At 39.2% G+C, this 15458-nt stretch overlaps 1 protein-coding gene across 1 annotated transcript in view; it reads left to right on the top strand.

The window, feature by feature from the left end:
* Positions 1–88: 88 nt before the first annotated feature.
* Positions 89–15458, top strand: part of atp6v0a2b (ATPase H+ transporting V0 subunit a2b) — a 47574-nt gene continuing 32204 nt past the window's right edge. The window contains 3 exon segments of the mRNA XM_036598474.1: positions 89–956; positions 6782–6860; positions 15310–15407. Of these exon segments, the coding sequence (XP_036454367.1) occupies positions 840–956; positions 6782–6860; positions 15310–15407 (294 nt within the window). The 5' untranslated portion in view covers positions 89–839.

Raw genomic sequence — 15458 nt, 5'->3', positions numbered from 1 at the left:
AACCTTTATCTGGCGCAGTCTTTGTTGAAATCTAGCCGAGTCGATGAGTGGACTCCGTCGGTTCCAGTGGCAGGAGTCGGGAGTCGGAGCCGACACCAGAAAACTCGGCGTCGCGCTTCGACAGTGTGCAGAACAAATCAGAAGAGGACGTAAACAATACAAAAAGACACATTTAATCGAACAATCTATATACACGAGTTTCTGCTTTTTTTGCTTAGAGGCTATAGAGGCAATCGAAAACACGCCAATCCAACGCACAACAGATTTGAAACGGGTTGACGGACTTTTATTTTGGGAGAGCAAGTTGTACAGCATTTCCGGGCAGCTCTAAACTTTACGAAGCTGCAAGTTTCAGAAGGGCTGACAAAGCCGGCCGAGCAAGCGAGGCTTAAAAGACAGATAACATAAAACGCAGCTGCTGTTTTTAAACCATATCAGCTCAGCGATGTTAATAAAGAAGCGCCAGTTTGAATATTAAACACAGTTAGTTAGGTTAGCTTAGCTGGCTAAGCGGGTAACTGAAGCCCTAGCAACGTTAGCTAGGCAGCTATCAGCAGTTCGACAGCTCTGTGGATTTCTAACGGATATATTTGAGCTTAACCGGCAGTTTTCTGACTTTAAATCGTCTCGTTTTGATTTTCAGACTGGAATATGTTATCTGCTCCTAATTTCTGGCGGTTAGACCTCGACAGAGTGAAGTTGTAGGAGGGGAAGAGGAGACACGTCACTCAAGGAAAGTCGGAGAGAGAGGGGGGGGGCAGCTAAAGCTGGACCGCCGCGATTGAGCTGCACAGATCAGCTATTTCTCAAAGTTTTGAGCCGAAAACCTCTCCGAGAAAATGGGCTCGTTGTTTCGGGGTGAGGAGATGTGCCTGGCGCAGCTCTTCCTCCAGTCCGGCTCAGCATACGACTGCATCAGTGAACTGGGAGAACTGGGACTGGTGGAGTTCAGAGACGTGAGTAAAAGCTGTGTTTAGGGGCTGGCGGTATATCGTTTATACCCCGTCAACCGTGATATCGAAACATCGCGATATTGATTTGCCTTTTGGTTTTAGCGATGTTAGGGCTGGGCAATATGACTGATTATCGTTATCGTGATAAATGGTGTCACAGTAGGGCTGGGCAGTAGGTCAATATGTATTGTTATTGTGATAAATTGCTTCAAAATATGCTTTTCTGAGCATTTTGTTCATATTTGTTTAGTATTTTAAAACACTTCTCAACTGCATATTTGATTATAAACATGGCATGATTAGAAATGTTTAATCAGTGAAATGTTGAATGAAAAATAATAGCATTATTGTATGCTTTGCACAATTGCGTGCAGTATTTTAAAAATTGTGGAGCTGTTAAATTGTGTACCGTGAAAACTGTTTGAAGTATTGTGATCTTAAGTTTTGCCATATTGCCCTATAGTATAGTCTCTCTGAGAATATCGTGGATATCATCAGTACTTAAAAACACTTCCAAAAGGGCTGAACGATTAATCGGTTTTATATCGAAATCGCAATTTAAGAGTATAATTTTCAAATTGCAAGAGCTGCAGTTGTTTAAACTGTAGTCTGAATTATCAATAGCATTATCTTAGCCTGATAACAGAGGGCTTGAACTGCCTGTAGATGATTTAGACCAATCAGAGGCAGCCAAACCTACATGTGTTGTGACATCACAACCACAACTTACTGGCAGTCTGGTATGCTATCTTTAGGTTCAAGCCTCAGGCCTGGAAAAGTGGATATTTTGGTGTTCTTAGCCAAAAAAAAGCAGGCAGATATTTATATTTGTCTAGTATATAAATATATTATATTTGTGTATTTGTCTTAATTTATATATCCTGATTTATAGAAAATATTCTCAATTTAAATCAGTTTCAATGTTAGTCAGAAAAATCAGACATTTTCCCCCAAAATCTTTCAGCCCTACTTCAATACAAGCATCATTAGTCTTGTCTAGCTGGATTTAGTGCAGCTCAGTGTGGAATGTTGAATACAAATCATTGTAGTCATAGATTTTATAACATTTTTAAGAAATGTGTCGCTATTTTGACGGTTCCAACTTACCAGATGTCAGATAAAATTAATACCGTCACTTATTGTGTGTCATGAAAACTTACAGAAGTGTCGTGATATTACATTTTGGCCATATCGTCCAGCTCTAAGCGATATTTTGAGCGATATATTTGACAAATATTCCATGATATAATGCCAAAAAATAATAATAACAACTGTATCCTGGTTGCCAAGCAGCTTGTTTATAGCTTTCTGTTTAATTCTGCGATTCTCTGTCTGTGTTATATGTGCTCTACTCATGATATCCAGGACCTGACAGTTAAAGGGGAATTCCACCAATATTTTAAAAATTCTACATGATTAAACTGTTACTGTGTAAGCAAAATCATTCAGAGTGTTGTAATGTGAAATCATACTACACTCTTAAAAAGATGGTTTTGTACCTTGTTAAAGAAAATGGTTCTATATGGAACCTTGATCACTCAAATAACCTTTTGGATGATTAAAAATTTTTTTGCATCATGAAAAGTTTCTTCAGATTGATAGAGAATGTGCTGTAGATAGGACCTTTTTGAAAAGGGTTCTATATAGCATCAGAAAGGGTTCTTCTATTGTTACGATGTCAAGCTTGTCGTAATAGGAGAACCCTTTTTGTTGCTGTATAGAACTATTTTCAAAAAGGTCCTATATAGAACCGTCTACAGCACATTCTCCATCAATCTGAAGAATCTTTTCATGATGCAAAAAATACCTTTAATCATGCACAGGGTTTTTTGAGAGTTCATGGTTCTGTATAGAACCATTTTCTTTAGTAAAGAACCCTTGAAAAACCATCTTTTTAAAGTGTGTAGATAAAAAAGACTGTAACCAGACATGAGTTGCATCACAGTAAGTTTTTGCAGGAAATGATTAACAATCAGCTGCCCGACATCTGAGACGTTGTTTCACGATAGTTTTGAGATAAAAGTTCAGGCCTAAAAGCAGATTTGTAGTGGAGAGGTACATGCAGGGTGTTATAAGGCCAAATTAAAGATTTTATTTCAGATCTACCACCATTTCACCTTCAACATTTCATGTAAAGCCTCAGAAGACACGTGTAGGTTCACTGGTGGTTTCGTATAGGAAATGCACAGATCAGGCGTAACATTATGACCACCTCCTTGTTTCTACGCTCATTGTCCATTTTATCAGCTCCACTTACTATATAGGTGCACTTTGTAGTTCTACAGTTACAGACTGTAGTCCATCTGTTTCTCTGATACTTTGTTAGCCCCCTTTTACCCTGTTCTTCAGTGGTCAGGACCCCATGGACCCTCACAGAGCAGGTACTATTTGGGTGGTGGGTCATTCTCAGCACTGCAGCAACACTGACATGGTGGTGGTGTGTTAGTGTGTGTTGCGCTGGTACGAGTGGATCAGACACAGCAGTGCTGCTGGAGTTTTTAAACACTGTGTCCACTCACTGTCCACTCTATTAGGCAGTCCTACCTTGTCCACCTTGTAGATGTAAAGTCAGAGACGATAGCTCATCTGCTGCTGCACAGTTTGTGTTGGTCATCCTCTAGTCCTTCATCAGTGGTCACAGGACGCTGCCCACAGGACGCTGTAGGCCGGATGTTTTTGGTTGGTGGTCTATTCTCAGTCCAGCAGCACTGCTGTGTCTGATCCACTCAGACCAGCACAACACACACTAACACACCACCACCACGTCAGTGTCACTGCAGTGCTGAGAATGATCCACCACACTCGGGAAGCATGGGTTCATGGGATACTGTGGCATATTATGGTGTTGAGTTTTTGCTTTCACCACGTTGAGGTCATGTTTAACCGGCTGACTCGGTGACTCATGCTTATATTATGTCATCATGTTGTAAATGGCGTGAACCCGCAGGACACCTGACAACTTCAAGGAAAGTCTTGAGACTTTGTCCCCATTCTGTGTCTTAGTAAGGTCTTAACACAGTGTCCTTTCTGAATCGGTCAGTTGTTCCAGAAAAATAATGGGCCTCGTTCTCCAATATCGTCCTAAGTTTTTCTTAAAAGTGTTTTTGAGAAAGGTTCTAAGATAAAGTCTATGTGAGATTCGTGATGTGTTCTTAAACCGCAGAACTGTTCTCAGCTTTGTGCTCTAGATTCTGTTCTTACCTAAGAATAAATCCCAAATAAGAAAACATGTCAGAATCTTTCGTGAAAACTGCGTAAGAGAGTTTTAAGAAGAAATTCCTTCTTAAGAGCTGTTGGTGAATGAGGCCCAATGAATCTGCAGCATAGCTTCTGCTCATACCCACATACTAGGATATTATTCAGATGCAATACTATGATAGTATCATGATATTTTCCAAATATATTACAGCATCAGACGATATTAAAGGGCTCTTATCCTACATTTTTCTGTACCTATGGCATTTACGTGATTTTTGTTGTTGGTTTGTACCCAAAATGGTCATCATTCATTTTTATATAACCATTTTCAGCCTCTGTTTATCATATAGAATTAAACAGGTTGTTTTTGTTTGCTGTGTCTTTAAGATGGATACATGTAAACAGTCTCTGCTCTGATTGGCTACCCTGTATTGTGCCTCATTCAGTCAGCAGCCTGGAACCGAAGCTGCTATAAGCTCTGTGGGTGGAAATATGTAAATGTGTTGGTTTTCGTGACATCACAGACGTAACATATTCTAAATGGATTGTTTTTTGCTCAGCTTAGTTTCCATATATGTATGGACTGGAGAGTAAATGGGATGTTTTGAAACCTTCAGCAGAGCTGCTTTTGGAACAAATCCTTGTATCTTCATTTTTGATGTTTTTTATTTTTTGGCATAATGTGAAAATGCCTGTTGTCCTTTACATTGTGTGTAAATTTCATGATGAATGGACCAAAAGAAACCCAAAATGACTTGGAAAAAAGTCTGGTTCCATTGACTTACATTAAAAGTAAAGTATGTTTTTTCCTTCTCCTGTAAAGTTATTGATTTGGAGATACGAGGTTTTGTTCCAACAACAGCGGTATGTACTATTTATTAAACTTATTTTATTTTAAACTGTTATTTCAGAACAAACACTTAGCAAATGGCATACGCTGTTAACTATACAAATAATGCAAATATATAAAAGATGGCTCTTCAAGGGTTCTTCAGTAAAGAATATGCTTCTATATAGAACTATGAACACTCAAAGAACCCTTTGCTTAATTAAAGGGTTTTTTGCATAGATGATTCTATGTAGAACCTTAACAATGGAACAATTAACAATGGAAGAACCCTTTTAGATGCTATATAGAACCATTTTCACAAAAGTTCTGTGTAGAACCACCAATACACCACATTCTCCATCAATCTGAAGAAGCATTTCACAATACATACATACATACATCATCTAAACCGCTTATCCTTCTGGGTCGCGGTGGGGTGCTGGAGCCTATCCCAGCTGTCATTGGCGGAAGGCAGGATACACCCTGGACAGGTCGCCAGTCCATCGCAAGGCAGACAGACAGACATACATACACAATCACACACTCACTCACACCTAGGGGCAATTCAGCATGTCCAATCAGTCTGACTGCATGTTTTTGGACTGTGGGAGGAAACCGGAGTACCCGGAGGAAACCCACGCAGACACAGGGGAGAACATGCGAACTCCACACAGAAAGGACCCTGGTCGCACGGCCGGGAATCGAACCCAGGCCCTTCTTGCTGTGAGGCGACAGCGTGCCGCCCCCATTTCACAATACAAAAAGTTTTAATCATGCGAAGGGCTCTTTGAGTGTTGGTGGTTCTATATAGAACTTTTTTCTTCACTAAAGAACCCTTGAACTATCTTTTTTAAGAGCGTGGTTACCTGTCAGGTCCTGGTTATCATGAGTATCACAAAAAAAAGAGTAAAAAAATCTAACAGTAGACGACTGGTCCACAGTGACCTCACCATCTGTCAAATATATTATTAAAAATGTAGCTGAAACTGAAGCAGTGTTGCCCAGCACTAACTCAGACTGCTGTGATGTTGTAAAGGGAGTGGATCCACAGGAGACCTCGAGAAAAGCCTTAAAGCTTGAAATTTCGTTACCATTCTTATATGTTGGGTGTGTTGTTTGTTTTTAATAGTATAGCATCTTTTCAGAATCCTTTTGTTGTTTCAGGATACTTTATGCCTTTGATTGCATCTGTAACATTTCATTCATACATACATACATACATACATACATACATGACGTTTCATAGTTATGTTTATTCTCGCTGTGTTGTAAACGACCTCATACCACTTAGTGCAATACCTGCCCTCATGTAAATACAACAAATCTGTCTTATATGCTATGCAAATATGCCAAAAGATATACTTCTATATGGACTCTCTCATACTTTAATCTTACTTGTGTCTAATTTAATTAATTAATTTACATAATTAATTGCTTCCATAATTGTATGTAATTATGCAATTATATGTCTAGTGTAACACTGCAGTTTCCCTGCATGATCAAGAAAGGGTCTATCTATCCATCCATCCATCCGTCTATCTGCATTTGTATCTTTCTGTCTGTCTGTCTGTCTGTCTATATATCTATACAGTATCCATCTGTATTAATATCTATTTATCTATCTGTATTTCTATCTGTATTTCTATTTATGTATCTATCTATCTATCTATCTGTACTTTTTTGATAATACTGCAGTCCTTATTTTCTTATCAGTGCTTTGAGTTGCTTTCGATTTGAAATGTGCAGAGGCTACTTTTCTAGTACTCAGTGACACTCAGATGTTTTTTCCTCTCTCTTTCAGCTCAACCCGAGTGTAAACGCCTTCCAGCGCAAGTTTGTTAACGAGATTAAGAGGTGCGAGGAGATGGAGAGGATCCTGGGTAATGCGGTTTGAGGTTTTATTTCCTCTCTCTTTGCTATAAGCTGCTCAGTTAGGCCTTTACAGGGTGTGTGATGTGGTCCTGGCCACAACCACCCTGACCCTTCAGCACTTTCAGAATTACAAGTCTCTTCTCCTACATGCAGTGAATTTTTTTTTGTATGAATTTTTAAGAAGAATTATTATTAACATGTATGTCTCTGACTGGATGTTATGAAAGTACAAACCTTTCATTTTTTGAATGCATATACAGGAGGGTTGGGGGAAAAAATCGATTCTTAGATGCATCGCGATGCAGGCGTGGACGATTCTGAATCGATTCACAAATGTCAAAAAAAAGATTTTCTAAATTTTAATTTATAACGTAATGTTGACGGAACGCAAAAGGCACATAACAAAAACACAACGGGATGAGAGTGAAATCCGACCGGCACCCTCTGCGTTAAAAGCCAGGTTAGGTCAGGAGTCACAACCCAAATGTTAAGAAGAGCCATTTTGTCCTTTCAACAAAAATCAAACCACCTTGGGAGCCACAATATTTTATATCTCAGTATGTGCTGATGTCTTAGTAAAGGCTAAAAATATAAACAAAAACGCAGACTTTGCTCTGCTTTAAGCTTTAGCTCAGTTGTAGCCGCTTTTCCACAAAAGTAGCACAGTTTCTTGTAAAATGTCTCTCAACGTTCGGCTGTTTTGCGAGGCTGAAGTCGCTTCTCATTCTCCAGCTTCTTGTTCAAAATTTTCCCTGCTCCACTTTAAATTCTGCCTGAGGTGCCAGAATGTAAATGCGGCACCATTTAAGGTGGAAATTCGGAAGAGAAGCTTCCACCCAGTTTGGAAGCGAATTATAAATTCTGTCGCAACTTTTATTGCCAAGGATTTGCGTCCGTACTAGTCGTTGAGAACCAGGGCTTTCACGCTGTGTTGCCCACTTTGGAGCCGAGATACAGCGTCTTGTGTCGAAGAGATTTTACTGACAGAGTCTCTACAACGAGACCAAAACTGAAGTTATAAAATCAAAAAAAAATATATAAAATAAAACGGGTAGGACGGCTGTAACGCGCTGCGTGGACATCCATTACCACTGGATCTTATTTCACCGTAACAGCGCATTTTATCACAGATTAGTGGCAGCAGCCTCTCATGTACTCCAAACAAGAGAGTGAATGAGAGCCTTCCAGTTCACTTGCCACATCACTTCCATTTGTTTTATTAATAAAAGATATTGGAAGTCAATTCATTGTGGGTCATTAAAAATACTTTGCTTTAAAAGTACCAAGTTGTCAGACAGTGAGAAAAGGTGCAACGAGATGCATCGATAATCGTTTTATAATCGCATCGCAGCCTCTGAATTGTAATTGAATCGAATCGTGAGGTGCCTAGAGATTCCCACCCCTCATAAACAGAAATCTGACTATCCTCTAACCTCTCCTTTAAGCAAACGGCAAAGAACAAAATTACAAAAGCTCCATTCGCTGTTGTGCAAAATGAGAGGAAATGAAATACTAACAGCCACTTACATCAGAACTGCAAGCACGTTTTGGGCACTGAAAGGCTGAGAAACAGTCAGCTTTTCCTACAAAGGCCACCAAAACAAATGGGTAACACTTTCTTTTACAGTCCCCTAAGTTCTAGGTATTACCCAGGTAGGTGTGGGATACAAACTCCAAAGAACTAGGTAATTATTTTAGGTGAGAAAATATTAAGTACCAGGATAGTCTAAACGAATTACTATGAAACGTCTCACAGGTTCTAGATCAGGCCTGTGGGCCTTGTGTTTGACACATGGGTAGTAGATGATCAATATTAGAGGGAATGTATCTGTGAGTTATAATGTATTTACCTGGAACTTCAAAAGAATAAACAGAATATAAGTCTTAAATAGTCTTAAATAGTATGTATCTATTACCTAGATACTAAACTGAATCTGAACTGTGAAAGAAAGCAGGGACTCTTTCTATAGTTCTACTGGTTTCTGACCAGAAAGTTCAGAAAAATTGCCGCTTGTTATGCAACTGTAAACGGACCATAAGAGAAAGCAGGATTCGTCACAGTAGTAATACCTGTTTATTAAACCTTTTGACAATATTGTACAAGAATGTCTCAATTCCTACACCTTGCTGTTTTAGTTCTTTTCACATAATTCCATAATAATTTATTTAGACTATCCTGGTACTTACTATCTTATTACCTAAAATAATTGCCTAGTACTTTGGACTTTCTACCTCACACTTACCTGGGTAATACCTAGAGCCTGTGACACATTTCATAGTAATTCTTTTAGACTATTCTGGTACTTACCATCTTATTACTTAAAATAATTACCCAGTACTTTGGAATTTATACCTTACCCTTAGCTGGGTAATACCTAGAACCTATGAGACATTTCAGTATAATTAATTTAGACTATTCTGCTACTTACCATCTTGTCACCTAAAATAATTACCTAATACGTCGGAGTTTGTACCCCACACTTACCTGGTTAATACCTAGAACTTAGGGGACTGTAAAAGAAAGCGTTACCAACAAAGGCATATGTATTTGCTTTCATATAGGCACACAAGGAAGAATAAACGTATTTATTTTGTTGTTTAGTTATTAAATATGTTTGTTGCAACAGTAGCCATGTTTTGTAACTGGCTGTTTAACCAAATGGTTAAGTTACTTGTTCCCAATGTGAGGGCTTATAACAATGTAATGACGTCTCTGGTGCTGCGTCAATGAGCTAATTGGTTCTGTTCAGTCATTGCAGCATTTAACTGTGTGTGTATTATGGAAACTCACATCACGATAACAGTAAAAAGTATGATTTATCATGCAGCTCTAGAATCGGTGCATTTTCTTTAATACACTTTTAAAAATGATGGTTCTTCAAGGGTTCTTTAGTGAAGAAAATGGTTAAATACTCAAAGAGCCCTTTTGCATGATTAAAGGATTATTTGCATCAATAAATGGTTCTTCTTCAATTTAATGGAGAATGTGGTGTTCATGGTTCTGTATAGCACCAAAAAGGGTTCTTCTGTTGTTACATTGTCAAGCTTGTACCAATAGCAGAACCTTTTTTGGTGCTATATGGAACCCTTTTCAAAAAGGTTGTACAACACATTCTCCATCAATCTGAAGAACCATTTCACGATGCAAAGAACGCTTTCATCGTGCAAATGGTTCTTTGAGTGTTCATGGTTCTGTATAGAACCTTTGTCTGAATTAAAGAACCCCTGAAGAACCGTTTTCTTTAAGTGTGTAGGTGTCAGCCCACACAGTTCACCCATATAAATGTGTGTTTTTCCAGTTTTGGAGGTGTATGAGGTTGGAAGCCTTGGATATGGGAAATTTAGGCTCAATCCCATTTCACCCCTCTCCCCTACCACTGAGCCCCTTGGCCCTCTGTTTTGCATGTTCACGTCTAGGGGTAGGGTGTTCTGATTCTTGTTGAGATAGAGGGGGACGGCGAAGTGTTGGGGCTACATGACCCTCCAAACGGAGGTTTTTCAGAGACTCCAAACAGAGAGATGTGAGAAAAAAAGAAAAACCGGTAAGACGGCTGAACAAGAGACCAAAGAAACACACATGTGCGAATTTTCTCTGTTAAAAAATTACGATAATCACTGTATTATCTTAGTTTAAATGTCGTTTCAGTGTATTTTGGTCGTTTTCTTCATAATAAGCATAAAAAATTGCTAATAGCATGCTAACGTCTCAGTAGCTAGCTAGCTAACTTTCCTGTTCCACCTTAAATAGTCCAGCAGTTCTGACGCCTGAAGCACCAGAATGTAACTGCTGCTCCATTTAAGGTGGAACAGGAATTCGAACAAAAAGCTGGCGAATATCTGACTTCAGCTTTATATCACTGAAGAATTAGGGGTGGGTGATAATAAATAATTGCCCCCCTCTTTGAAGGCATATGACTCCCTAAATGTAACTAAAGCCCAGCAGTGAGGAGCTGAACTTTACCCTCCTCTGCTGTCACTGCAGACTGGCAGGGTCGCCTACAGAGCAGCGCTAGTAGCTGTTAATGAAGTCCCATTTCGTAGGGGAGATTTCAACCACTACCCCTTGTAACTCAGTTCCAAGGGGTTAGGGTGACACTCGAAAACAAGGGGTTGGGCCTTAGACTCTTTCTGCTTTGAGCCGAATGGTTCTGAGCATGGAGAGTAACCAATCCAGTGTCAGTTCCACACGGGACATGATGCCACGCATGCTCAGCCTGGTTTCCTCAACATGCTTAGCTAACCTTTCACCCAAATTGTTATGCTGATATTAGAATTTATAATGAAAACATTTGTATTAAATTAGAAAGAGATGCAAAATAGAAGCCTTTTTGCCAGAGATATCAGACTTTTGGACCCCACTGTATATCATGAAAAGACTGTCGCGTTGTCCGCGTCTAATTCAAATATCAGAGTCAGTATTGGGAGAAGAAAAAGGCTGAATCACTGCATCTTTCATTTAGGAAATAAATGGATAATCACAACATGTTCTCGTTATTTGAAGGTTGAATCTTTGAAGAGAACAGGCTGGAGGTACAGCTGGGTGATATGGCCAAAAATCTTATCATGATAAAAAATTTCATATCGTTCAATATCGATACATATCGCAATTAATATCAAATCATTACTTTCTTTCAAATTTGAAGGCTGATTTTTGCTCCTGAGTGGTCAGTTGCTGTTTTAAACTATCCTTTATGGTCAGAACATGACAAACACTCGCCAAACAGTGAAACATTTCACAGATCTGTTATGGGACAGTGGGAGAAAGTTTCTGGTGAGCTGTTTTTACCAGCTGGAAAAGCATGGCCGCAATTTTTGTAATATTCATAATTTAAGGAAGAAAACAGATTATTTTAGCTGTCTGGCGACGAGCGCTAAACTGCTTAGTTTCTCTACATCGTCAGCTTAATACGAACAGCAAACATTATCTGGCTCGGTAGGTCAGTGATGGATCACACCGCCTTACTGCCATCACTCCCACCACATCCATATCACAGCACATCACAGTATTCAGACACCAGCTAGCAGACGACTGGATTCCTCTATCCTATCATAGTAGTTTGAGGGGTGAACTGCAATATATCTGATGCTCACTGTGTGTAAAAGCGTATATCAAACATTTCTTACAGTTCTATTGAGAAAAGATATCGCGATAATTATCGTTATCGTTTTATTGCCCAGCCCTAACTGGAGGACAGAAAAGAAGCATTTTATCATAAAAAAATACAATAATGATTTGCAGTTCATCAGTTGAAGGTTGTTTGTTTTTGTAGCTTCAGCAGATTGTTGTCAGATAAACGAGGCTGTGATGTTTTGGCTGATTTTTAGTTGACACTCTTTTCTGGTCCTTGCCTCTCCTTTTTTTGCTTATTTTCCATAGCACTGTGGGTTTGTTGCAGTTTTGCATCTCCAAAGGAGTTTTGCATGTCTTTGTCAGGAGAGGAGAGCATTTGTTTTTCTTGTTTTTAGTAAATGTGTGTCATATTATGTGGCAGCTCTTAGTTCAGCAAGATCAAGCATTGAAGTCGTGTTGCAGTGGGAATACTGCATTCTCACTGTTTTAGAGTGAACATTATTTTCTTGCAGCTTTCCATCAGGTTTAACTCATTAAACTCTATGCACACACTTGTGTTTCTCACTCTCATGACTACAGAAGGTATACATTGATTCCATAGTAGATAGTGAGTAATTCAGAGTAGATAGTGAGTAATTCAGAGTAGATAGTGAGTAATTCAGAGTAGATACCGAGTAATTCAGAGTAGATCCTGAACAATTCGAAGTAGATACCGAGTAATTCAGAGTAGATCCTGAACAATTCGAAGTAGATACTGAGTAATTCAGAGTAGATACCGAGTAATTCAGAGTAGATACCGAGTAATTCAGAGTAGATACCGAGTAATTCTGAGTAGATACTGAGTAATTCTGAGTAGATACTGAGTAATTCAGAGTAGATACTGAGTAATTCAGCATAGTTACTGAACAATTCAGAGTAGATACCGAAGAATTCAGAGTAGATACCAAGTAATTCAGAGTAGATCCTGAACAATTCAAAGTAGATACTGAGTACTTCAGAGTAGATACTGAGTAATTCAGCATAGTTACTGAACAATTCAGAGTAGATACCGAGTAATTCAGAGTAGATCCTGAACAATTTGAAGTAGATACTGAGTAATTCAGCATAGTTACTGAACAATTCAGAGTAGATACCGAGTAATTCAGAGTAGATCCTGAACAATTCGAAGTAGATACTGAGTAATTCAGCATAGTTACTGAACACTTCAGAGTAGATCCTGAACAATTCGAAGTAGATACTGAGTAATTCAGCATAGTTACTGAACAATTCAGAGTAGATACCGAGTAATTCAGAGTAGATCCTGAACACTTCAGAGTAGATCCTGAACAATTCGAAGTAGATACTGAGTAATTCAGAGTAGATACTGAGTAATTCACTATAGATACTAAATAATTTCAAATGCCAAATACTGAAATATTTTTTTTAAATTAGTAATGTAAGCATAGTCAGATGTGTGTATGCTTGTTTTACAGTAAGTTTGTATGTTGTTTTATTTATATATTTTCAAGTATAACTGGTTTCTGCTCAGCTCATTTGCATAAAGTCCATCCAAAATGAAAGAGAGCAGGATATGCATTACCAGTCTGTTGTCAGTTATGTGTGTATACTGTCTTCTCTCATCATATCATAGCACATTATGACGCATTCTGTTTAATGTAAATTATCCATAAAATTAAAATAAAAAAGGCGTAGTATTTTGCATGACGTCACTGTTTATATCCCTTATATACTGTTTAAAATCAGCACTCAAAACCGCTTACCTGGATTAATTACTGAATACTTTATAGTGATAGGGGTTTTATAATGGGGTCACTATGGGGTGTGCCCATTTTCACGTTTACACATTTTCAGATTCAAGCCTATTTTCGATTCTTAGATTAAGATTAGATTCAGTTTTTGATGTTTTATATGGATAAAAATGTCTACAGAGCTGTAATTATACACCGATCAGGCATGACATTATGACCACCTCCATGTTTCTACACTCATTGTCCATTTTATCAGCTCCACTTACTATATAGGTGCGCTTTGTAGTTCTACAGTTACAGACTGTAGTCCATCTGTTTCTTGTTAGCCCCCTTTTACCCTGTTCTTCAGTGGTCAGGACCCCCATGGACCCTCACAGAGCAGGTACTATTTGGGTGGTGGATCATTCTCAGCACTGCAGTAACACTGACGTGGTGGTGTGTTAGTGTGTGTTGTGCTGGTCTGCGTGGATCAGACACAGCAGTGCTGCTGGAGTTTTTAAACACTGCGTCCACTCACTGTCCACTCTATTAGACACTCCACCTTGTAGATGTAAAGTCAGAGACGATAGCTCATCTGCTGCTGCACAGTTTGTGTTGGTCATCCTCTGGTCCTTCATCAGTGGTCACAGGACGCTGCCCACAGGACGCTGTTGGCTGGATATTTTTGGTTGGTGGACTAATCTCAGTCCAGCAGTGACACTGAGGTGTTAAAAAAACTCCAGCAGCACTGCTGTGTCTGATCCACTCAGACCAGCGCAACATACACTAACACACCACCACCACATCAGTGTTACTGCAGTGCTGAGAATGATCCACCACCCATATAGTACCTGCTCTGTGAGGGTCCATGGGGGTAAAAGGGGGCTAACAAAGTATCAGAGAAACAGATGGACTACAGTCTGTAACTGTAGAACTACAAAGTGCACCTATATAGTAAGTGGAGCTGATAAAATGGACAATGAGTGTAGAAACAAGGAGGAGGTCATAATGTTATGTCTGATCAGTGTGTAACTTACATATTAGTTTGGCATAGATAAATAAAAGTTCTCCAACTTTTTCAGCTCCTGTCGTGCTGCCTTCAGAGAAAATAAACCTCAAAATTCACTGTACTTCAAAAATTATAAGCTCTTCAGAATAAAAGCCCTGTCATTTGACGGTGGGTGCATAAGCCCCGCCCACTTCTCTGCTCACTTTACTCTGATAGGCTGCACTCACATGCCTAGGTTGATTAGTTTCTACAAAACATGGTAATTAAGAGATGATCAGAGGGGAGTGATGGCCTTATTGACGATAGTGTTACATGTCCACACACAGTTTATTCATTTATTTGAGTTTTCAATACCATATTAACATCGTTAGTTCCTTAGTAGGCACTGAATAGTAAGAGAATAAGAATAAACCCTGCAGTTTAAGGGGTTCATGCTACTCGGGCTTATTCCTTTCTCATGCTATGAAACTGTAGGTGATTTTGAATCAGTATCAGTACTAGTACCAGTGCCTGGTATCAGTGCACTGTGAGTCTCTTAGAAAATGCTGACGCTATTCTAAATGGCTGTTCTGGAAACAGTGGCTTTGATTGTTCTGTGCTAATGAAGTTTCTTCAGGCCAGTTGCACTGACTGTGTGTGTCCCGTTACAGGATATCTTCTGAGGGAGATCAAGAAAGCTGACATAGGTCTGCCTGAGGGCGAGGTGAACCCGGTGGCGCCGTTACCCAAACATGTGATGGATATAATGGTAGGATCACTAGGCTGCATTCATCCACTGCTGGAGGTTAATGAGGGAGAC

The sequence above is a fragment of the Colossoma macropomum genome, unplaced genomic scaffold (genome assembly GCF_904425465.1).
Source record: "Colossoma macropomum unplaced genomic scaffold, Colossoma_macropomum, whole genome shotgun sequence".
NCBI lineage: Eukaryota > Metazoa > Chordata > Actinopteri > Characiformes > Serrasalmidae > Colossoma > Colossoma macropomum.
Note: the sequence above shows the minus strand (reverse complement) of the source record. Positions and strands in the feature narration are given on the sequence as shown.